Here is a 26214-nt window from a genome sequence, read left to right on the forward strand (position 1 = left end):
GACTACCTTGGAAATATGGTATGATTGTGCTTGCCACACAATATACGAATACAAGAATGGTGCAGGCTAAGAAAGCTCTCCATTAATAACCGTGGAAGTGCTCAAAGTTTGTTTGTTTATTTATGATCTGGCAGTGTAAGGGGTAATCCCTTTTAAAATACTACCTCCGTGTTGTAAAATGTTTTGTACATAATATCGAATGTCGTCAGTTATATAATACAAACACTAAACTATGTCTAATCTTTATCGACAATTCCAAAACTCGAGGCAGCCCCTCTTAAAATTTGCTTCCGAAGTCGAACGTTTAATCGTAGAAGGCAGCATATTCCAATTTACCACACCTCTGACGAACATTGTGCTTGCGTAACCTGACGTGTTGTTCGGTGGAAGGATCAAATTTTGCGATCGACGGCTTTGAAACGGGATCAACTTCTGGAATAGCGCTGGTGGGAAACACGTTTTGGCAAGTTTCCACAAAAAGACACAAGATCGGTAGTATTAGAGGTTTGAACATCTTAAGCCGAACATTCGTGGGTGCGGCAGAAGCTGTGCTATAGAGCGTGCGCAGACAAGCATAGATTTTCCCGCATTGCTGATTAATTAATCCATCCCAGTCCAAATCAGCTTGAAACACGAAACCAAGATTTACAGCTCTGTTGGTCCATTCAATGGGTTGTCCTTTCATGGAGATAACAGGCAGCGAATCAGTGCGAACAGAGTTACGACGGCGTCCCTTAACGAACATTGCCTTGCTTTTCGATTGGTTCACAAAAAGCTCGTTATGATCAGACCATTCAGCAACTCTCTCAAGGTCTTCGTTCACCATTCTTATTGGCTCACGAACACACGGGCCAAACCGTCTTATATATAGTTGAACGTCGTCAGCATAGATTTGAATTGAGCACCATCTTAGCACCGTTGGGAGATCGTTAATGTGGCAGCAAAACAACAAAGGGCCGATCACCGACCCTTGTGGTACGCCAGATGTTACCTCGCCAATCTCAGAACATTGATTGCCACAAAAGACCGTTTGAGTTCTTCCAAATAGGTATGAATCGACGAGGCATACTGCACCAGGGGAAAAATTGAACTTCGTCACGAGTTTCGAACATAGTTTTCGATTCGGGATTGTATCTAACGCCAACAGAACCAATATGGTGGACCCTTTCTTGTCGAGTGTGGTCGCCAAATCATCGTAAACACGTAACGTCGCAGTTTTGATGCTATGTCCTCTGCGAAACCCAGCTTGACAATCCGATAATAGATGGTTCTCACAAATGAACGCCGACATTTGTTGCTTCAAATGTTTTTCAAAAACCTTCGACATCGCATACAAGATGCTGATAGGCCTGAGGTTTGTTAACGTGTTCAAATGTGTTTGTTTTCGTAGTGGCAGTACTTTCGCTTGCTTCCAGCAGGCAGGAAAGGTAGAAGACTCAATGAGAGCGTTGAAAATATAGGTGATTTGCTGCAGAACTAATGGAAGAACAATTTTTATGAAGCATATCGGCAATCCATCGAGACCCGTTGCGTTCCACCTAATGTCCCATGTTGCGTTCACAACTTCCCAGTCTTGTACAGAATGGAAGGAGAAGCTTGTGTGGAATGCCTTGGTATGTCTTGGGATGTACTATTGGTGTAGCTTGCCAAAAACACTCGGTTTATTTCGTTTGGGTCGAATTCACAGTCCACTGACGCTTGTTCCTTACCAGCACCAAGAGTTTTGATCCGCTTCCACAGAGTTTTGGTTTGGATCCTGTCGTCTAAGAATCGGCGCAGGTAACGTGCTTTGGTGTCCTCAATCAACGAGTTGGTTCGATACCTCAGTGCTTTATATCGTTGTCTTGCTTGTAACTTTGAATCCGACTATGCATTCAGCCAGTCCTTGTAGGCTAAATAGCGTTTCAGTATTGACTTCCTGATATTGTAATCAAACTCCGAGTTATTCTGCATACGGCCGCTGTTTGTTCGAAGCGGGAAACACTGATAATGGATCCGTTTGAGATGACTGTTGAAGAAATCGAGTAAATCGTCGGGGTCGTCAATGGAGTACATATTGTCCCATGCAACGGAGCGTCGAAATTGACATAGTCACGATACGTTTGAATTATTGGTGCAGGCGAACCATCAAAATCCAAAGAACCGAAAATCCGATCATTAAAGCGCAGAACCTTCGAATCGCAGCTAGTAATAAACAGATCCCAACTTTTTTTTTTTTTTTTTCTTTATTTTTGTGATTTTTAGCCGTAGGCTAGTTCATCACATGAAAAAAGATCCCAACTGTGAGCATTCCGTAATTCCGTATGGTGAAAGAAGGTTGGCTCGTCACCAACAGACATCAACGCAAAACTCTGAAGTACTGTTTCGAAGTGTGCTCGCTCACTGTTTCGGGTGTTCAAGTCTGTGTTGAAATCTCCAATAAGCAAGAACACTAAGTTGAGGGGTTAGAGGCAAAGGGATACATGTAAATTTGATCTATTCGCTTAATCGATTTTCTCTTTTGATAATCACGGCTTTACCAACCGGTTTCACACTTTTTTGATAAAGGAGGTTATTATCTGTCATGCATCGAAACGATCAGCACAGAAAGAGTTTCTTCGCCAACGTACAGACAATCCCATCTAGTACAAACAGTGAATTTTCAACCATAGCGTTAATTCACTGCGTTGAGGTTAGACGCACTTTACTCTTGTCGTACTAACAATTTATTTACAGCGGCACAAAGCACTTGTCCCAGACAGATTTTTTTTTTCCGAGCAACCAATCATATAGTCCGGTTATTTTCCACGGAGATGGCGCTGTTCCGCTGATAGGAAGAGATGAAAATCCCCACATAGAAATTGAGAGAAGTGGGAATAATTCACTTTCGATGCATATTCAGGTAAAAGAAAAATGAACGACATCCTAAAGAAATCATTCATGGACTTTGTCGTTCACTTATTTCCCGGAAACCGTTGTTAAACAAGCTAAAATTCAATAAATCAGTGCCAACATTTCAAAGGGGCGCAATTGCTTTTGTAAACAATGACTTTAGCCGTCAACTTCTCGTGAATGAAATCTTACCTCTCCGAAATAACAATGCTAGCTGGTAGAGGAGACATTCCTCTACCTGCTGGTGTCATTATTTTTCATGAGTGAGCTTTTATTCGCGAGAAATCGATGGCTAAATCCATTGTTTACAAATGCAATTACGCCCCTTTGAAATGTTGGCACTGAAATATGATTTTTCCCAGCTGGATGGCATCCCTATCTTGTTTGCCTTGCCTTGAAAAGAGCTAACATCGCTGCGGGCCCGCGAATCGTGGGCCCCACTGACAGCTCATCATTTGTAAACAAATAGAAGATTCAATCCAGAATTTCAAAAAAGACGTGACTGATATTATGGATATTCTTAATATTTTTGCTTACATTTTGTGAAAAATAAACTTAGGACTCATAAAATATTATTTTCTGATTTTCTACCACGAAGTCAACCATTTATATGGCATAAAAGGGAAAATAATTTCATTTGATAAAAATAAGACAATTCAGTCACGCCATTTTTGCAGTTCACACTGGAATCGTGACGTTTCAGATGTTGGTTTCAATAACATGGCGGCATGCCACCCAGCTGATTTTTCCCCATACAGTTTAATCCGCTTTAGTATCAGCCCCAGAGAGCCATAAATTTAAATTTGAGAGAAAAAAATTTGCTCTCACTAGTTCAATTTCTCAACATGCCATGTATTTTGATAACATGCCATGTATTGTGATTTCCCTCTCACAGGCTACTAAATAGAGTACCAGACACTGCAAAACATGTCTGGTACCTCTATATATGCATTTTGATTAACATCCGAAGTCCCTCCTTTTTTACATATTCTGCACAAAAGATACTTTCTGCCCCGACCCATTCATAAAAATCGGCGAGAAATCCTAAATCTAAGAGGAAGAGGAGACAATAAGAGGGCGAAAACGAACCACTTTTCTGTCAAACGCGAACCAGCTCGTGATTGGCCGATTTGAAGTGCGTAAGATAGAGATAGAGATAAAGAAGCCAGTTGTCTCCTTTTCCTCTTAGAACTAAATGCATATATAGAGAGAGACCTTTTCCTCTTAGATCTAAATGCATACAAATTATGTTGTACTTTCTGATGGAAAATGAATGCAGAAGCTTGACAAAATGATTAATTTGTGATCAGTATGATAGATCGATAAAATATCGTTCTATTCTAGATATTTTGGATATCTGTATCTTATTAATCGAGCTTAAATTAGGGCGTTAAAGGCCTTTGTAAACAATGACTTCTCTCGTTGATTTCTAGGAATTCAAGGTACGCCTACACAAACCAACATATCCATCGGGTAGGGGAAGTCTTCCCCTACTCGATGGTGATGTCGATTTGCCAGTGAGAGCCATAATTTCGAGAAATCATCAAGAGAAGTAATTGTTTACAAAAACTGTTACGCCCCAATTCCAGCTCAATCCAGATTTGTATTACGGAAATTTGAACCTTGATGAAGAAAATAGGCTGACCTTGGTCGTTAGCGAATTTGAAACTATTCTGTTTTACAAATCCACCCACAAGGTGATACTCTAAAGAAGCCTTAGCGTGAAACTTTAAAGGCACAAATGTCAGCTTCCACAAAACATACACATTTGAAATTGCTACTCCTTGTTTGCTGTGCTACTACAAACAGAGAGTAGCAATTTCAAATTTATGTTGTAACGCGTGTCGATGTCCAATGGGATTTTACAAACGCTTACCGATATTCAAATCCATATTGATAGCATTTTTAAATTCATTACAGTGTGAATCCGATTTTGGTAACATTATTTGCCTATACATAAATCCTTAAACCATATTTTATATTATTTTTCTAGACTTTCTGAAAAATTTTAAGGTTTTGGAAGAGATTAGATAATCAGGTTTGCAATTATTTAAAATTGTGGCAAGATTGATAGTAATATATTGTATGTTGTTAAAATCGAATCCTTACTATGTATATTGGTTTGAAACCCATGTTCCTAAGTATTTATAGCCTCAGCAACAAGGAATTGTGCTAAGCAAGGTGAGAGAAATGTGCATCTATATAGTGGACGTTACTGCCTTACTTCTTACCAATCAGGCTAAGGCCTTGTTGTCCTCTGCTGTCCGAAGAAGTCGTCTCCACTCTACTCGATCCATGGCCACACTTCGCCAGCCTCGTAGTCTGCGAAGGATCCGCAGGTCGCCTACTTTTTGGTCGATCCACCTTGCCCGCTGCGCGCTTCTTCTTCTTCTTGTTCCTGCTGGGTCGCTTTCTAGAACAATTTTCACTGGGTCGTCGTGCGGCATTCTTACGACTTGCCCAGCCTACCGTAGTCGTTCAATTTTTACAATGTGGACGATGGATGGTTCTCCCAGCAGCTGGTGCAATTCGTGGTTCATTCGCCTCCTCCACGTTCCGTTATCCATCTGCACTCCATCGTAGATGGTACGCAACACCTTCCGTTCGAAAACACCAAGGGCGCGTTGGTCCTCCACGAGCATAGTCCAGGTCTCGTGGCCGTAGAGGACCACCGGTCTAATCAGCGTCTTGTAGATAGTCAACTTCGTGCGGCGGCGAATTTTATTCGACCGGAGCGTCCTCCGGAGTCCAAAGTAGGCACGATTCCCTGCCATAATGCATCTTTGAATTTCTCTGCTGGTATCATTTTCGGTGGTCACCAGTGAGCCCAAATACACCAACTCATCGCCCTCCTCGATTTCGTCACCGTCAATCTGAACTCGGGGTGGTAGGCTAACATTATCTTCCCTAGAACCTCTTCCTTTCATGTATGTTGTCTTTGATGCGTTGATGGCAAGTCCAATCCGCCTAGCTTCAACCTTCAGTCTGATGTACGTTTCCGCCATCATCTCAAAGTTCCGTGCCATGATGTCAATGTCATCGGCGAAGCCAAAAAGCTGGATGGACTTCCTGAAGATCGTGCCACTCGTGTCTATCCCAGTGCTTCTGATCACACCTTCTGACGCGATGTTGAATAGCAGACACGAAAGTCCGCTCAAAGGGACTCGAGAGTGTCCCCGATACTCGAACAACGCACATCACTCGATCCATCGTCGCCTTGACCAATCGTGTCAGTTTATCCGGAAATCCGTACTCGTGCATAATCTGCCATAGCTGATCTCGATCGATTGTGTCGTATGCGGATTTGAAATCGACGAACAAATGATGTGTGGGCACGTTGTATTCGCGGCATTTCTGCAGAACCTGCCGAATCGCGAAAATTTAGTCCATCGTATTGCCCCCCGAACTCTTTTGCAAATGGTGACAGGAGGCATCATAGAATTTGGGAGAGCATTTTTTTGGCAAAAACTGTGTTATGCATTGGAATCGATTGTCAAGTACACAGTGAACACGAAAAGATTCCTACTTTGTTCAGAAAATATCGCGACAAATACCAAAACTTTGCTGTCCCATCCAGAAGAGCCTATGGAGAAAAAAAAATCTTCAACAGCGTTTTTCTCCGCTTGCTGTTTTAACCAATGGGACAACTTTGCTGAAAGGGGCAGTTTAGTTTAGTCCTTAACAATAAAATCAGTGCCTGTAATCTTTCATAAGGGTCTTAAGTCGCAAACGTAAGCAATAGCTTAATGCTGGATGGTTACTTGAGCCAGCTGAAAAATCAGTATCGAACTATAAGGAGCTATATGCGAGTTCTAGCCGTCCGTTAGTTTGTATGTGTTATAACAGAGCACTTCTTTATCCTCGTTTTGAAACGGGACAGATTTTTCATACTACAAAAATTAAAAATTAAATCTTAGGATGATTCTTTTTGATCGGGCTAGTATCTAATGCCAAAATCTTAAAACGTGATGTTTAACCAGATCTGATATTTGAATCATCTTCCAATCGATGTACACTTTAGACCAATATCATGTTCACATGGTTAGTAAAATTATATTTCATAACTAGAAGATTACGAATGTGGAAAAAATATAAAAATGCTGTTAAAATGTATTTCTAGTCATACTAATACATGTAGCCATGTCAAGCGTTACATTCACCGCTCATGTCGTAGTGGAAATATTGACTTTTTGAAAGTTCTGTCTTTTCTGGCCACTTAACGAGGGCTACTCTGTTTGGCATAAAGTTGTTTGGCATAATAGTCATTTGGCATGAAGTATGGCACGTATGGCACAAAGCAATGGAAACTTTTAAATTTAATTGTAAACATGGTAAACTAGGAATTATTAGGCATTTAGTTAGGTAATTAAAAATAATGGATATTCGTTCAATTTGTTGTGCGATAGGTATATGAGATGCAGTGAGTCTGGCGGACAGGATTTCGATCTACCAAAAAGCGGAATAAATTCAATATCTGTAGACCAACAATTGAAAAGGTACTATCAACTTTTATAAACCAATCGTTGATTATTCTTTCCTCGCCAATCTAACGCAAATTACCGGCATCATCGGATAAGGGAAGCTTTCCCCAACCCAAAAATGGTGTTAGTTTGCGTAGGCGAGCCTTGAGTCACGAGAAAAGGGTTTCCAAAGTTTCGTTCACAATAGCTGATGTGCTCTTTTCTGTTGTTGGTCGTGATTTGCTCGATTGGTTCCGCCATTTGACAGCTCAATTGGTTCCCGAGATTCTATCCGCCAGACTATGAATATAGCGACTATAGGGCGGAGGTGCCAGTGTAGCTATTTATCAAATGCTGTAGTAGTGGAAGTGCGTAGTATCTGGAAGAGATTTTGATATGCTTAGTTATACCAAACGATGCCAAATGACTATTATATCATGTCATTTTATGCCTTTTTTAAGGTTTTATTATGGACATGTTTAGCCAACTGGCTATTTCATCTCCGTTACTTATTTTATGCCAAACAGTGCAGAAGATTAAATATGATCAACAGGCATCTTAAACGAGTATTGTCCACGTCTAAAAACAATAATAATCCTACACGACTGATATATTCGGTTAAACGCATGCTTAGAACTCGTTTTGTGATCTTTGTCAACAGTTTTAGGAAAAAATAGAGTGGTGTATGGAGGTCGAGCGGTGAACGGGCCTCACCTGGTAATTCAGTGGAACCACCACCATGCGCTACCGGACTACGAAGTTTATCCACCAGAACGCGAAGCAGCCGCTTTTCCGGTACAACAAGCCACCCCGTGATTTTATACTCCGAAACCCACCCAACGCTACTTACCACATTACTGTTGTTGGCACTGTTGCCGGTGCTGTTCTGCCTATCGCTGGGGTCGTTACTGATGTGATATCTTCGCTGGAATGCTGCCGCCATTTCGTTGCTTCCATGCTGTGAGTTTGTTGCCGTCGGCCGTTCCCACTGTGTCGTACGGGCGATGTGATTCACGTAGTAAGTCCGTCCGATGGCGTCCTGCCGTTCTTCCCAGCCCTGCGGCATGGCCTCCCCGTTGGACGGCGCCGTCTGTGCTGTGCGAAGCTGCAGATTGCGGAAAATCATGATATTTAACTGGCTTGCAGAACCCGGGTTCTGAAGGGATACTTACGGCTACCGAGGCAGGTTGTTCAGCCACGGACCAGGCATTCTGGTCCGCACCTTCCTGATCACGCATCACCGCGTGGTAGATATCCAGTGAACCTCTGATCTTGGAACGTAGCATGCCGGTGATCTTCTTCGGCCGGAGAGGATAGTTTTTGGTAGCAATCGAGCGCCCCTCCTGTTCCCGGGGCAGGTTAATCAAGGTAAGCTCGACCATACCCAGGAAACCATCCCGGGTAAGACGATTCTCGTCGTAAACCTGGAAGACCAGCTTGTGCTCGTTGGGCTTGACCCGGAAGATAAACTCTTCCTCCCACACCGGATTGAGCGTCTGGAAATTCGACCAAGCATATCAATACCAGCGACGACATCTAGCGGGAGTGGAAAATTACCTTCTTCTTGGTCTTGGTGACCATGGAATCAATGTTGACATCGCCGACGATCGTATTGACATCTACCTTAACGTACGGATCACTGTTGCCGAAGATGTCCTTCTTCGTGAGCGAGTGCGCTGCAACCACCTTAATCCGAATCAGACTAGATTCTTCGTCATTCTGCGGATATGAGAGCAAGAAAAGTTTATCCAATTAATTCCAACCGCATTAGTCATCGCTGGCGATAAAGGGATTTTATTTTGTTAAAAAAAACACATGTCATGTCGCATTTACCAGAATCATTGTAGAACTAGGAGATAAGCACCGTAGTAAACACCGAAAATTAACACGAAATTCTTGGAAGATGGTCTCAAGAATACCCCCTTTTTACATCTCTAAGTCACAAGACGTAGCGAAATCCGCGCGAGCCGATCAATGCAGTATGTTAACTCAACCAGCGACGAAGGAAAACTCAGTCGTCGCGTTCGATAAACTGCGGGACCTGCGCGTTTATCGCTGATAAGCTCCCACAACAGAGAGTGATAACAGCCGACCGCCGCTGACAAGATAAGACGGAGCCCTAAAAAAAAAAACGCTGACTATAATGGGCAGGTAGTTGAACTGAGGGGGCACTCTCCGAAATGCACATGAACAGAAACTGTCAAGAAATTCGTGAGTGACGCTGCTGACGAGGACTACGTAACAGGCAACGGAACGGTATGGGAGCTTTATCTGCTTCTGTTGTTTAGTAGAAAGCTGTAGAAAGCAAGGCTACCAATACCTGCAGCAAGCACCGGGTCGCATCGGTCTGTGATTTGCAAATACGCCAGATAAGGACACATAGTGACGATATTGATTGAATAACTTGAATAACGAAGATTGTGCTCTTTGAAAGAAAAAAAAAACACGTGCGCTGATAAGTTTTAAATTCGGGCCGAACATTGCATTAGGTCCTAAGTAACACTGATCGATTCTCTTCGTCAACTTTCTCTTTCGTTGATAACATGAGCACAGAACCGTTTCTTGATGTGTTTGTCTTATTAGATGCTAGATAAAAGCTTTTTTTATCGATCTGTGTGCTGAAAATACCTGGGAATGTCTTTACAAGGCCGTGGGGATGCAAAGAGAAAGTCGACGAAGAGAAGCTGTCAATGTTACATAGCAGGCATAACGCAACAAATTTTGATAACGGCACAAAAGCATTTGTAATGCCTTGTTCAGACTGGAGAGTTATAACATGTTATAGCGGTTGTCAAATAATTGCAACACAGAAACCACCATCAAGATAGCGCTATAACATGTTATAACTCTGTAGTCTGAACGTACTATAAACAAACTTTTTAAGGCCCTTTACACGCGAACCAAAGTACGCCCACGCAAACCACCAACATCATCGGATAGGGGGAACTATCGCCTTTTCGAAAGTGGTATTGGTTTGCGTGAGCGTACTTTGGTTCATATGTAAAGGGCCTTAGGCCGTTCGCAATGCTGTTGTATTTTATAAGGACTGTTTCAATTTGAAACTAGAACAGAAACGCACCTCTCGCAATGCTGAGTTGCAGTTTCATTGTTCGAGCACTATTTTGCATCAGCTTTGCAACTGCTCGACTATTCTGTTTTATTTCTGAGCGAGTTTGAAACACGAATGGAACTCTGTTTCAAATTTCTTTGGATGTGTTGAAGATGTTTCGAAGAGCTCCACAAACAAAAAACGGAGAACTTCATAGAGAACAGTAAAGTATATGGAACTTGATGATTACAAACATCTTTTAGAACTGTGCGTTGCGCTGATCGTGTTGCAGTTTTATTTTTGACAGTTTCAAATTATAGAATTGACGAGTAGTTTAAAACAATTTTGAAACTCAGCATTGCGAACGGCCTTAGAATGTTTGTTTACAAATCGACAGTGAGCATGCATAAGGGCGAATACGCGATGATCGATTCTCTTCATCTATTTTCTCTTTGCATTGCTACAGCTAAGCGAAACAATTTTCTAGAATTTGTTCAATGCAGAATAGTAACAGGTTGTATTGGCTATAAAAATCAACAGCAAACGCACCGAGAAACTGTAAATCTAGCGAGTTATTAACAAAAGAGAAAATCGACGAAGAGAATCGATCATCGCGTATAGGCCCTTATGCATGCTCACTGTCGAAATGCTTTTGTACACAGAAGCAAAATCCATTGGCAAAATTACTATATTGATGGTTTAAATTAAATACTCCCACCAATAGATTTGTGCAGAAACGAAATTCATTTAATTTTACTATTTTTTCTATCAAAACTACTATGCCGTTTTAGTAAGCATAGTAGTTTTGACAGAATGGTATTAACTTTGTTTATATTTATAGTCAACTATACTGAAATCATGATAGATTTAACGGCAATAAGCGTAGTTTTTTTTTCCTTTGGTTTGTTTTTTTTCCGTCAATCTTGTTTTCCGTGCTGAGCACCAATGCTACCGACGTGCCAGGAAGGCAGCTCCCACACCTGGACCCTACCTATCGACCCATCAACTCATGAACCGGGGACCAACGGCTTTACTTCCCATCCGAAGGAAGGCGTGATCAGAGATGTTATTGCCTCAGAACATCCCGGCGGCGCCGACTGGGATTGTACCCAGACCTGCTGGGGTGAGAGGTAATCACGCTTACCACTACACCACCGGCGCCGTTAAATAAGCGTAGTTATACTGAAAATAAGTGTTTTCTGCAAAATAGTATTTCTAACTATGATCTTTGTTTCAGTGTACCGTTATCAAATGTTATGCCTAAGGACCTAATGCAATGTTCAGCTTGAATTGTTGTTTTTACACATCTGGATCAACAATAGAAAAGGGCCCATCAGCATTTGTAAACAAACCGTTCCAAAGCTCTTTACTCACACAGTGAAGGTCACTCACGTAAACCAACACCATCATCGGATAGGGGAAACTTCTACCTACACGATGATGGTGTTGGTTTGTGTGGGAGGCATTCGATTTGGGAGGAATGGGCTTTGGAACCAGGGGTTTGACATATAGCTGAATACACGTACTCAACATCAAAACAACAAAACATATCATGGTACCGCTGACAACGTTGCAGATGTTCGGTACGCAACAAACTTAAGCGATATGACAGCCATATCCATCCCCTGGCGTTCAGACTATCTGATTGGTTGGTCTGATTCGAGCGGACTGCTCGAATTGTCGGATGCAATATTCGAATGAGTTCACATTTTTTCGACATGATGATTAGATTTGACGTTTGATTTGTCAAACGTAATAGGTTTGTGGTTAAGTTTCATTCGACTCATTCAGCAAAATTGCCGCAATTGAAATGAAAATATTGATTTTTTTCTACTAAAATTTCATGGATTTGATTTGTGTTTTGATGACATCCAGGAGCAAGGTAAACCGATTTCGCTATTCAATGTGAATAATTTGACTGATTATTATTTTGCAGTGTGTTTGGCCGTCAACAAAACAGTGTTTATATAATACGAAGCATGTAATATATAAGAATAAGCATGTCAAACATCAGGTCTGAGGGTCTACTAAGAATATTTTATAGCTTCAGACAGATTTGGAGATCTACTGGGAAATTTGCTGAGCTTCAGGGTAGTTCTTAGATCTTGAGAACATAACTACAAAAGTTCAGAAAATTTTACAGAAATTAAATGAAATTTACAGAAATTCAGAAAAAAAAATCACAAGAGAGATCGTAGATCTTCAGAAAAATGTTCAAAGAAATTTTCAAAACTTCAAGCAAGCTTGAATATTTTCAGATCAATTCAGGCATAACATTTGATAACGGCACAAAAGCATTTGTAAACAAACTTTCTAAGGCCCTTTACACGTGATCTACTTCAGGAGAGTAGATATTTAGAGAAATCTGTAGAACTGCAGGAAATTTTGTAGATCTCCAGAGACATTCAGTGTTTCAGAAAAGTACTTCAATTCCAAAAACAAATCTCAGCGAAATACGAAAGTACACGTTGTGATCGTAACCCCCGCAACAGCCGAAAATCAACGGGAGGTGGTGTCCTCTTGGCTGTCGGTTCTGAATTGAAAGCCAGAGCAATTGAAAATGATCTGTGGAACAGCGTAGAGCAGGTCTGGGCAGCTGTGGACCTAGCGGATCGCACGTTGTTTGTATGTGTGGTCTACATACCTCCAAACCGAGCTCGAGATATAGATTTCATCGACACCCATTGTCGTTCAATTCAAGCTGTCTTGGAAAGCGCAACTGCTATTGACGAGGTTATTGTCTTGGGAGACTACAATTTACCTGGTATCTCGTGGCAACCATCCCATAGCGGTTTTCGGTATCCGGATCCAGAACGATCAGTGTTCCATTGTGGAGCCACTATGCTTCTTGATAGCTACAGTACGTCTACGTTATCGCAAATCAATCATGTAGTCAACGAGAACAACCGCAGCTTGGACCTTTGTTTCGTCAGTTCTCAGGATGTCGCTCCATTCATCTCCTGTGCACCCGCTCCACTAGTGAAACCAACTCCACATCACCTTCCTTTGATTGTGACTGTGGAGAGCAAGTTACTTCACGATTTCGACGAAACGCCCGTTGCTGTTTCCTACGATTTTCGAAAAGCAGATTACCGCAGCATCTCAGACTTGCTCTCCAGCTTGGACTGGGAAAACATCCTCGATCATCACGATGTTGAGGTAGCCGCAAGAACGTTTTCACACATTTTGGCGTATACTATCGACAGACATGTCCCGAAGATAAGTCACCAGAAAACAGCTCATCATCCATGGCAGACTAAGGAGCTCCGTAGACTGAAATCTACTAAAAGAGCTGCACTACGCAAATACACCAAGTACCGTACGTTCCAATTAAAATGCTATTATGTTCGACTAAACCATCAATTCAAACGGATCAGTCGCCAAAGCTATTCGCGATATCAGCAGGGAATTCAGCGCAGGATGAGATCACATCCGAAATCCTTTTGGAACTATGTAAACGAGCAGCGAAAGGAATCCGGTCTTCCATCGTCCATGGTGTTCAATGGCGAAGTGGGATCCACAAATCAGGAGATTTGCCGACTCTGCTCTCTCAAATTTGCCGATGTTTTCACTGACGAGAGCCTATCTGACGAATATGTTAACCTCGCAGCAAGCAACGTTCCAATGCACGGCGATACATTAAATGGCATCGACATCAACGATATGACTATTTTAAGAGCTGCTTCCAAGCTGAAATCTTCTTGCAACCCTGGACCCGATGGAATCCCGTCCGTTTTTCTCAAGAAGAATATCGATAGTCTATTGACTCCGCTTTGTCACGTGTTCCAATTATCGCTTCGCTGTGGTATTTTTCCTTCTTGTTGGAAGTTTGCTCACATGTTTCCTGTTCACAAAAAAGGAAACAAACGAGATGTCAACAACTATCGTGGAATTACCTCACTGAGCACTGTATCGAAGCTTTTTGAACTAGTCATAATGGAACCGCTACTTTCTCACTGCAAGCATGTTTTGAGTGATGATCAGCATGGCTTCATGTCAGGTCGTTCCACCACCACCAATCTGCTATGCCTCACATCTTATGTAACTGATAGCATGGTTGACCGAGCTCAAACGGATGTGATTTATACTGATCTGTCAGCAGCGTTCGATAAGCTAAACCATGCTATTGCCATTGCTAAACTAGACAAACTTGGGATCAATGGTAACCTATTACAATGGTTTCGATCGTATGTAACCGGTCGCCAACTGATGGTTGCCATAGGCGATTACCGATCTGATACTTATCCTGCTACATCGATACCCCAGGGTAGCCACCTTGGACCTTTGATCTTCCTGCTCTACTTCAACGATGTGAATTATGTGCTTGACGGACCTCGACTATCGTATGCTGACGATCTAAAAATCTACCTTCGGATTCGTTCCATTGCCGACTGTCACTTTCTTCAACGCCAGCTTCATGCTTTTGATGACTGGTGCACCTTGAACCGAATGGAAGTTAACCCGGCGAAATGCTCAGTAATCTCCTTTTCTCGGATAAAAGAACCAATCATCTTCAACTACAACCTATTGGGTTCAGCAATTGAACGAGTGAGCCACGTGAAGGATTTGGGAGTCATTTTGGATTCGCAACTCACATATAAGCAGCATATTTCGTATGTCGTCGATAAAGCTTCCAGAACACTAGGCTTTATCTTTAGAATAACCAAAAACTTTACTGATATTTATTGCCTGAAGTCATTGTACTCCTCACTGGTCCGATCAGTCCTTGAATATTGCTCAGCAGTTTGGAATCCAAGCTACAACAATGGTGTTGAAAGAGTCGAATCAGTCCAGTACCGATTCTTACGCTTCGCCCTTCGGCGATTGCCTTGGAGAGATCCTTTCCGTTTGCCTAGCTATGAAAGCCGATGTCAGCTGATTGGTTTGGAAACTCTTTCGACCCGAAGAGACGCTGCAAGGGCTTTACTTGTTGCCGATACATTGCAAGGAAGAATCGATTGTCCTACTATCCTCGAAAAAATCGATTTGAAGTCTTATGCTGAGACTTCCCTTTCGTCGCACGAACTACGGAATGAATGGAGCAATAAACGGACTGCAGCGAGTTTTCAACAGAGTTGCCTCAGTGTTCGATTTTCACGTACCACGTCAGACGCTTCGCCGTAGTTTCACCTCGATATTTTCGGGCACAGGTAACCGTGAATAGCAGTGTAATGTTTAAGTTTTAAGCACAGACAATCATGTTGTTTTTTGTATTACTTAACATCATTGGGGCTTATTGAAGCCTGTTGATGGAATCAATTAAATAAATAAATAAATAAATAAATAAATTTTCCAGAACTCCATGGAAGTTGGAAATAGATAGATCTGAAGAACTTCAGAAAAGTCCGTAGACCTTAAGAGAAGTCTGTAGAACTTCAGGAAGTTTGTACATTTTTTAGAAAAAAAAAATGCAAAACTTCAGCTAAACTCACAGAATTTGTGGAAAGAGTTTGCCGATCTTTAGAAGTATTTACACAACTTCAGAGGAATTTAAAGATTTTCAGGATCTTTATTGGATCTTTAAGGAATTTCAAAGAATTTCAGATAAATCTGCAACTTTATGGCAGTTCAAGAATCTACAAAGAAATGAACAGAACTTTAGAGAAAATCTACTGAAAAATCTGCAGAATTTTATTGAGGTTCTTGGATTTTAAGTGAAATTACAGAGCTTCTGAGAAGTTCGCTGATCTTTATAGATATTTGCACAACTTCAGAAAAATTAGTAGATCTTCAGAGAACTTCCTTAAATTTCCTGGAAGCTCAAAAATGTCTAGATATTTTTTTATACTTAAGGGAATTGCGTAGGTGTTCAGAGATATTTGCAGATATTAATGGAATCGTGATTATCTACAGAGAAAATTATATAACTTTCGAGAAGTTCGTAGATTAATAGACATTTAGCATTTAGTGAACATCAGAGATAATTATTGATATTTAAGGATCTTAAATATGCATGGATTCAGGAACTTTGAAGAACTTCTAAGAACACACAGGACTTCCAAGAAATCTGCAGAACTACCGAGCAATTTTTGCAGATCTTCAGGAAAGTTTGTTGATCTTCAAGGATATTTTACCAGAGAATAGAAATAAAACTTCAGGGACATCCGAACGTCTCCAGAGAAATCCTTTTTCGTCTTAATAGCGCAGTTCTTTAAAGACAAGATGAGCCAGCTCCCTGCCGGTGTTCCTCCTGAGCAACTATTTTCTACTCCACAAAGTTCTCCTTCTCCTTCTCATTTTATTTAAAATTATAAAAGCAAATACGCCTGCCAAAGCTAGAGCAATTTTCCGGTAATTCATTATGGAAGCATTTACTTTTGATTCCGGATACAATTTTGTTTTGAAATCTAAATTGACCACTTTGTCAAGCAGTTTTGGTGTGACTTTCTACCAGCGATTTCTATTTTTTTATGAAACGCACAAATGATGGCTACTTTTCTCGTGGTTCTAGAAGAAAAAGTTCCAAAATAATGTTTTATTTCAAAGTTCGAGTGGTAGTAAACGTAATTTTAACTGCTCGAATGAAGTGGTTAATTGACAATTCTTTCGACATGTGCAAGCAGTGTGAACATCAGCAAACCGGGGGGTTCTACAAAGTGTGTCGAAAGTAAAATCGAGCAGATTTTTCATTATGGCGGCGGTCAAAATCAGATCAAGAAGTCAAGAGCATAATCCAATTGACCACTTTGTCAAGCAGTTTTGGCGTGACTTTCTACCAGCGTTTTTCATAACTGGACAAACTAATTTCTATTTTTTTATGAAACGCACAAATGTTGGCTACTTTTCTCGAGGTTCTAGAAGAAAACATCTTAAAATAATGTTTCATTTCAAAGTTCGAGTGGTAGTAAACGTCATTTTATCTGCTCGAATGAAGTGGTTAATTCTAACTTACATTTTCTCGCTCTTCACTCTGTAGAGTAGTAAAACAGGTCATCACTCCTCGGTGTTCTAAACGATAATGCTTTATTTATTTATTTTTTTATTAATTACTTTATTTGTACAGGCTCAATCGAATAAACTTTACAGAGCCGAGTTATCATTTTCGTTATACATTATTGGTGTCTTATATTATATATAAGTTTAAGGAGCTGGACCGGATATAATGCTTTATTTGATACACGTCATTTATTATTACAGTAAATCAAGGCTACTTTAATCTGTCCAGATTACTAAGATCCTCGATTTTTTTTGAAAACAAACAATTCACTTAGCAAGGGGTAATCAACTCTGCACATTGTGTCGAAACACATCGTGGTCGGCGGGTCATGGCACACGATGACTAGTATGACACCAAATATAATATAAAATGGCATCACTGTTTTGTGTTGACATTTTGCCAATCGTTGCTAAGGTTTACTTCTTCGTTTACTTCAAAGTAAGGGGGAAAGGGATTTTTTTGTCAGTGCCATTTTCCAGCGAAATTGTCCCCAATCATAATAAAGGATTGCATAATTGACGAGACTCTCTTTGTCCTTATGCCTTCTGGGGGATGAACCTCTACAGAAACTCCACACGGCTTTTGAGAGATGTCTATAGTTTCAGGGAAGTCCAAACGAACTAGTCAGAGTCACCACGCCCCGCAGAATAGGACAGAATTAACTAGAATTAAGTATTAACTCGATGGCCATAGGATCCGGACCGGGAGCCAATTGTATGGGTAAGGAGAATTAACAACACCCCGGTGCCGAACGATCCTACCATTATTCAAATGCATCTGCAATCACAGCTGTTTCTCCCGCAGAACACCACGGTTCGATTGATGGTTCACCAATCAGTCTGCCGTGCAGCTCATTTTATGGACTGAACTCGGATTCGATTGACTGTGTAGGTCTTTCTACGCTGTTTCGCAACTGTTCGTATCACCGACGGCAACAACAACAACATTAAGAAAGATGCTGTTAACAGAATTGTGAAGGCAACCACACCGGAGGTAAAAGAGCCAATCTGAATCGTGGTCTTAATGAACGCAATCGGAACCGGCTGCAGTTTCAGGGAGATTAATATGCAATTCCGGCATGACCAAGCATAGAAAAATATGAAGGAACAACAAGGTAGTCATCAAACCGACTGCAACCAGTACCGAGTCAGACGAATTTAGTAGGTACCTAACCACGACTACTGACACTGGGAAGCTACTGTAGGTCTATAGAGATTGCTGACGTTTATCGTACGCACACTATGTCACGTATACGTATACGCAAAATGTTTGCATCGGGAAAAAAAATTTCACAGCGAAAGATTTTCCCGATGAAAACAAATCACTGTCACAATCACGCTTTAGCAATCTCTATTGCTGCTACTACTACCGCCGGTGGGTATTTTAGATCGAGTCATTTCTATTTTTCAGATTGTAGCATTGCCCGAGTAGCATGATGATATTGCAGACAAGATTCAACTTCCACTTGCCGGTGGGATACTTGACTTCGGAAAACGTCTGCCAGAATGACGCACGGTAGAGAACTTTCTTCTCCCGAATGGACAGCTTCTGCCATCAGTCACCCTTCTCCTTCTCGCGCAGGGGTTAATCTTCGAGTGCCATTTCCTTGAAGCGGGTGACCGGCAACCAGCTCGTTGAATATTATCTTGGGATTAAGTTTCACGACTTTTTCCATCCATGACTTGAAAATGTAAACACACAATCTCAAAAGTCATAAGTGCAGGGTTGCCAAACTCATGGGTTACTGAGACTGATAGCTTGATTGCCACACTTTGGCACGTTCGGCACAACGCTTGACCTAGCTTTCGCCACAGATTGGGATGTGCAGAGTTGAACACCTCTTGTCCCTTAGTTGTTTTTAGATTCAGAGCGTGAATTGATGAAACGAAAAAGTCTCGGATTTAGAAAAACAAATTACAGTTTAACAATCCAAAAACAATGCCTATTCAAAGTGTTTTTTTATGTTACTTCATACGCGAAGTTTGCGATTTTCAGAGTTGGTTGGAAATGCTATCAAACATGAAGCTTTAGTGTGATAATTTATTAGCTAGAGAATGATCTTAGAAGAGGGTAGGTGGATAGTTCCGTTAGAGTATGGCAGTATGAAAATTAAATAGAAGTTGAAAATGAGCGAAAGGCCATTAATGCGACAGTACAAAGTCAAACGCACACCTTTTGCCTAACCCGTACTATGTACGCGGAGATTCTACAGGCAAAAAGTGTGCGCCCACCTTTGCTCATTACTGTCTGCGGCTGTGGAATAGTTCCAGCGATGTTTCATCACTGTGTGGTGTGCGTTTGACTTTGTACTGTCGCATTAATGGCCCTTCGTTCATTTTCAACTTCTATTCGATTTTCATACTGCCGTACTCTAACGGAACTATCCACCTACCCTCTTCCAAGATCATTCTCCAGCTAATAAATTATCACACTAAAGCTTCATGTTTGATAGCATTTCCAACCAAATCTGAAAATCGCAAATTTCGCGTATGAAGTAGCATAAAACACTTTGAATGTCCATTCTTTATTGAATGCGAGAACTTAAAAATTCAAGATCACTAAGACAATCAGAAAAATCAGCACAGACGACTTGAGTGTGAAACAATCGATAGAACTGTTTCCGCACATCGAAGGTACGTGAGCAAATCGGCGATCATCTCTTTTGCCAGTGATGGCAAGGGGAGATACCCCTCACTATCCCTCCCCAACAAGAGAGTTTGGTAAAGGAGATGATCAACCCGATTCGTGCCTTCCTCAAAATTGACCTTAGCTCGCTTTCTTCTCTCTACATACAATTTTCACATTGCCGTACTCTAATGGAACTATCAACTCTATACTTTCATCTCCTAATCTATCGTATAAAAATGACCACTTTAAGTCTGATATTTAACGTTAAGCATCTATAACTTTAAAACACCCTGCAGTATTCGAAATTAAATTCTGGCAACTCTGGCTCCCACATAATAGTTGAAAAGGATCGTGAACTTGATAGGCTTGAACGTGTGTAATTGGGTGATGGTAGGAGACATGTCATCACAATCTGCGATACGATAGGCTTGGGTGATGTCTGCGAGCTGAGTCGATCAGAACTGTTTCTAGGGTGGGAGTGAACTTTCGTCCGTTCGAGTTCTGTGTTTGATTTTGTCGGGGAGCATTTTACTGGCAGCTGGTGAAAATTTCGTCCACCGTCCGTTTCTTGTGGACGGATCGTATAGGTTGTATTGCTTCCAGTTCCTCTTCCACTGCCCACTCCGCTCTCATTCTAATGAGAATGAAGCTTAATATTTGCCATGATCCACGGTCATGAATTAGACAAGTTGAAAATGTAAACACAATCACAAAAGTCTAAGTTCGGGGTTGCCAAACTCATGGGATATTGACACCTTGATTGATACACTTCGGCCTACTTTTGAATGATCGGCACAGCGCTTGGCACAGCTATCGGCACTGCCAAAACTCTTGACACAGTTTAAGGTGTGCAGAGTTGAATACCCCTTGGCATTTTGGCTTGTTTGAAAGTGTTTCAGATCCTATAATTATTTTTAACTCCCAGAAGATTAGTTACCGATATGAATTGTTTTACTTCTGAACAAAAGTCATCCGATGCTAACGGAACACATGCGGTTGCCGTTTACTCTGATGAAAAATCAATCACAAACAGTGCTACTTGTTCGCAACATTTTCTGAATTGTTCAGAATTTTATTATAACATCGACTCTTCATCCTACAATGAAACTGCAACAGGGTCCGAGCCTTCATTTTTATAAGATTGCCAGAAAACCGGAGTATTCCTCAATGTAACTTATTCAATCACGAATCCTTCCAAAGTAAACATAAAAATATCTAATTAAATTCTACTACCAATTTCGAATCGATTGTCATTTTTAGACAGTGTTGCCAGATACTGCTAAAGGTAAAGGAAATTTGAATTCATTAGCAAATCTCAATACCTGAGTGGTGGTGCTGGTGGTCTTGAATATTATTTACTTTCTTGCCTTTGTTTTCATCACTGCGGCTCACAAGTTGGCACCTTATTTCCTGAGCAGAAATTACAACTTGTTCGCGACTTGCCCATTGTTTCGGATCTACTTGGTCGAGGCAATATTTTGTAACGAGCAGAACCAGTCTTAAAATGATTATTCAGTATGAGACTGTTCGAAAACAACTTAAACAGGGTGTCGACTCAACGAAGAAAACTAAATTCCCTGATATTCCCTGATTTTTCAGTAATTTTCAAAAAAAAATCCAGGTGCAGTGCCTACCCGGTTTTGGCAACACAATTCCATCAGCTATAACTTTCTTCAGAATATATTGGTGCTTTATGGACATTTTTTCATGAAATACCACACGGACCTCTAACCCATGAATAGTGGCCCAGTACAATTTCAAATTAAATAAAGCGTTCCATACATTTGATAGAATGCAAAAAAGACAGAAATCTCGGGTGGCCAAAAGCGGGAAGGATCGGAATTCTACCCTAGGGGCATAAATTCATCCAAATCTCCGTCATCTTCGTGGTGACCAGCAAATCTCGATTAACAATTTTCCCGTTTTTCTCCAGGAATTTTGGAAATTATCGCAGTTTAGGTATTTCAATTAAGCACAAAACTGAAAGCGATGAAGCCAAAGGTTAAATGGATAATTTCTAAGACAGCAGCACCTTTGCTGGATTCTGAATTTGGATCTGCGACAGGTTCGAAGTCCTCACAATTTGTGTATGAAAATTTCCCTCAAAACTTTAATTTTTAATTGTTCACAGGGATCTCTCCAGAATTCTTCTAAAATTAATTTGAAATTCTCTCTGGAAATCCCTTGTAATTGTTTTTATAGTAGTACAGAAATTCTCTGTAGAACACTCCAAAAATTTCTTAAAATTCATCCTTTTTTCGAATATTTAACTCTTTTTAAGAATTCACTGGAGCTTCCTTTTTATTTTTAATTTGCATGAAATTCTGCACCTCAGACCAACAATTAAAAGGACCTATTAGCTTTTGTGAGCAAAATTTGTAATCCCCCTTCCCTGCCAACACCATCTGGCATGGGAAATACTCCCGCCGAGAATAGTCTTCACAATTTGCTCAGAATTATCTTGGAGTTCTCATCTAAATTCTTCTGAAAATTGCATTCTCTAGAATTTCCTTTCGAAATGCACTTGGAATTATACTCGGACTATCCATATACATCTTCACATAACTGAACCCTCAAAATTCGCGTTCCTTGGTATTTTTCAAGAATCCTGGAATCCTCTTCACTCTTGGGAGATCTAGTAAAACTCTCCTAGAGGTTTTCGTAATGCTACCTAGATAACATTCTCTGAAATACCTTGGTTTATCTTTAGAATTCATTCTAAAATCTGCTCAAATTTGCTATGGAAAAAAAATCTAAAATTCTCTTAATAGTTCTTCAAAGTGAAATATGAAAATCTAGAACAGTCCAAGGGTCTTTAAATCTTATTGTTTTCGAAGAAAAGACGAGGTATATTTTTCCAGATTTGTCAACTAAATTCATGGGATTTTCCTGGTGATTAAATTCCAGATTTTCCCGGTTCACTGGTCACTCTGCATTTCACATATGAAACACTTGTTTTTAATCCCGGTAACTTTTGCTCCACTTGCAAAAATGCAACATCAAGCATTGAACAACCACAACTTTGCAACTCTATTTAAAATTTGAAATTGAAAACCATCATCAAACTACAACGAGTCATTAAGTTGTTTGAAACTAGCGAAGTCAGCCATACTTATTAATATGTTTCTGTTATAAAGAAATATTTCCCTGACTTTGAATTAAATTCCCTGACAATCCCTGATTTTCCAGGTTCAAAAAGGAATTCCCTGGTATTCCCTGATTTTTCAGGTTTTTCCAGTCTAGCAGTCGAATAAGCTTACCTCGCTTCCCGATTATTTAAATGTATTAGCCTTCTTTGTTGAGGATGCATACTACCGTTTAAGTATGTTGCAACATTTCAATTGAATTGTTTTAATTGAAATACACTTGTATTCATGTTTCTTAGTTTAACTTGAGAATAATATGTTGAACATTGATCACAATGTTTCATCTTTCAAACGAACTCGTTTAAGAGACGTAAGCCTTCTTGCTGGCCCCGATCGTTGGATTCTTTTTGACAGCACCTGTTGGATTTGCTTTTTGACAACCATTTCGAGTGAGTCTCCTCTCAGCTTAATACTTTGTCTAACTTTAATCAAAACAGAAACCTATAAATGACTACCGAAATCACGAATTCCGATGCCAATCACATACTTTTAATCAATGAATTAAATTTGATTTGCCTCTACCTTTGACATTCAACTCATCCACTGCAACGGCACGTGACAATGAATCGCACAATTCCGACCGGATTCGTATAGATACTACGTGCCGGAAGATGGTGAGTAGGTGCCTATGCTAATACATAAATACATGGTTCCGCAGAGGCAAGAGACACAACAAACCGCCCAGTTCCCAATAAGTGGTGGCACGGTTTAGTTTCGGTTAAGGTATATCGAATTACGAACGTCACGCTCTTGATCTATGCGCGTTAGTTGTGCCTAGGTCCGCATCACGATGTGTACTCTCACTATATAGTAGCCGTGAAACCTACGACCTACTCGCACAAATGAACTGTTCGGATTCTTTTTCCGGACACTGGAAACGTTCATGAAATATTTCTCGTATAAATTACCAAACCATTATTATTTTCCTCAAGTTGTATTCAGCTGCAAAGAGTCTTCGAAAAAAAACCACTTGTGTCCGGAATTTGAAGCAGAACGGTGCTCATATAAATACACTGTCGGTCAGCCAAACAAATTTGCTACCGAACGACGACGACGACAACAGCGGCAACGAAATCGGGTCCATTCGATCGCATTTTAAGCAGAAAATAAATGAAGCACTCACACAGTTCCATTCACTCTCCGTTACTTTGTGACTGCCTTCTTGTTTCAAACTGGACGGACGCCGTTCGTCTCAAGTACCCTATACTCACTCGGTGATAGTGTTATCATTATGCTCTGCTATTGTCGCTAAAGCACAACACCGAAGTTCGCTAGTATGGACTAGCGAAGCATTTCACCAGCGAAGCGTTACGGTTTTTATTGTAACAGGCAATAATTACACCGCAGCGCAGCAGGAGTTGATGGATGAGACTGACACATACAAACAGACGAAACCACCACCGTTTAGTCGCGTAATCGAAAACGACCTTGAAAAACAGACGCAATCCGTCACATCATAAAATAATACAAACTCTAATGCATGAGGCTAATGGAGAACAAGAAGAAAAAGAAATGTGAACCATGGTGAGTGATAATGCAAGTAGGTGTATGTATGTAGGTACATACTTGGATTCGTGTTCAAACGAGGCAGATCATGCATTGAAATTAGCTTCAGTGGGTAGTCATTTATTGATTATAAACCACATTTATTTTAGCTAAACCTGTACACAAGTGGTTGTTTTGTTTTGATTTTTTTTTGACTTCATTAGAACCCCACCGAACAGATAACTTCGTGCATATAGTAAACAACGGGTAACGGGATAATTGAGTCCAATATATAGGGGAAATAGCTCTAATGTTGGCCTATGGATCTGAAAATTGGGCCCACCGATAAAAATCTTCTGTTCTTCAATATTTCTTAGAACAATGCGTCACCTGGACAATACAAATGGATATTTTCGTTGCTAGTGAAAAATGGACAAAAAAGATTTAGGCTGTGGTCCATTTGGTGAATTTTCACTTAAATTTGACACTTCGAAACTAAATTATAATGTTCGAAAATCCCTCTGTTGTTGATCGGCCAATTTTCGAGAAGGTGTGTGTCAAAATTGATTCCTTGTCTGTCAGATATAAGTCTGCTGGAATAGCAGGCTAATTTGGAAATTTTCCATCTGTCAAGTTTAAGTGAAAATTCGCCAAATGGAACACAGCCTTAATAGACCTGGTCTGCCGCAGAAAGTCAACAAAGGGACTGTTACATTTTTGGTCCTTCGAATGCAAGCTGCCGATTTATATGGAAACACAAGTAAGTCGGTCTATAGTCGCTATATTTATAGTCTGGTGGATAGAATCTCGGGAACCAATTGAGCTGTCAAATAGCGGAACCAATCGAGCAAATTACGACCAACAACAGAAAAGAGCACATCAGCTATTGCGAACAAAACTAAGGAAACCCTTTTCTCGTGACTCAAGGCTCGCCTACGCAAGCTAACACCATTTTTGGGTTGGGGAAAGTTTCCCTTATCCGATGATAATTTGCGTTCGATTGGCGAGGAAAGAATAATCAACGTTTTGTTTATAGAAGCTGATAGTACCTCTTCAATTGTTGGTCTAAAATATATTGAATTGGTTCCCTTTTTGATAAATCGAAATTCTATACGCCAGACTATACTCTGGTAGAATGGAGAATGTATCTTGCTACTCATGTAGGTAGATTGAGAATCTAAGTAAAAATAATATTTTTATAGTAATAACAATCTAGGGTCTAAAAAGACTCAAAGGGCGAGATTTTGAATAGGCCTTTTCAATACACCACCAATGTAGAGTGCGCCAGGCGAGTACGAGAGGAAACGTCAACAAAACCGTTTGTTTACATCAAAATAAAGATTTTTCACAACACAAATTAAGAATTTTTCATTAAACATCATGCCTATCTCCACCAGTAATTCTCTTGTTTTACGATTTTACACCAAAAATATTCACACACAAGAAATCCGGAAGATCATAACCAGGGCTCTACAATTTCGAAGCTCTAAAATGAACTCGTGTTTTGTTTCTCTCATACATACGTGTTCGACGCTTCATTTCTATAACGCCTAGCTAGACTATCAGCAAGAAACGAAAATAAAAAAGCAGGACGCTTAGAAGGAAAGGTTGGCTGTGGAACTTCTCGTCGATGCTTTG

General features: G+C 40.5%; 2 protein-coding genes across 3 annotated transcripts in view; one reads left to right on the plus strand and one right to left on the minus strand.

The window, feature by feature from the left end:
• Positions 1-26214, plus strand: part of LOC135698975 (uncharacterized) — a 298346-nt gene that overhangs the window by 202829 nt on the left and 69303 nt on the right. The window lies entirely within an intron of this gene.
• Positions 1-26214, minus strand: part of LOC135698954 (E3 ubiquitin-protein ligase Nedd-4-like) — a 45957-nt gene that overhangs the window by 9293 nt on the left and 10450 nt on the right. For both annotated transcript variants that reach the window (XM_065219113.1, XM_065219114.1), the window contains exons 2-4: positions 8889-9050; positions 8504-8827; positions 8182-8436 (exon numbers count right to left, since the gene is read on the minus strand). In XM_065219113.1, coding sequence (XP_065075185.1) covers positions 8182-8436; positions 8504-8827; positions 8889-9050 — 741 coding nt within the window. The remainder of the gene's footprint in view (positions 1-8181; positions 8437-8503; positions 8828-8888; positions 9051-26214) is intronic.

This window comes from Ochlerotatus camptorhynchus, unplaced genomic scaffold, assembly GCF_037179485.1.
Source record: "Ochlerotatus camptorhynchus isolate MF236.1 unplaced genomic scaffold, CSIRO-AGI_Acam_v1.1 ptg000099l, whole genome shotgun sequence".
Classification (NCBI taxonomy): Eukaryota; Metazoa; Arthropoda; class Insecta; order Diptera; family Culicidae; genus Ochlerotatus; species Ochlerotatus camptorhynchus.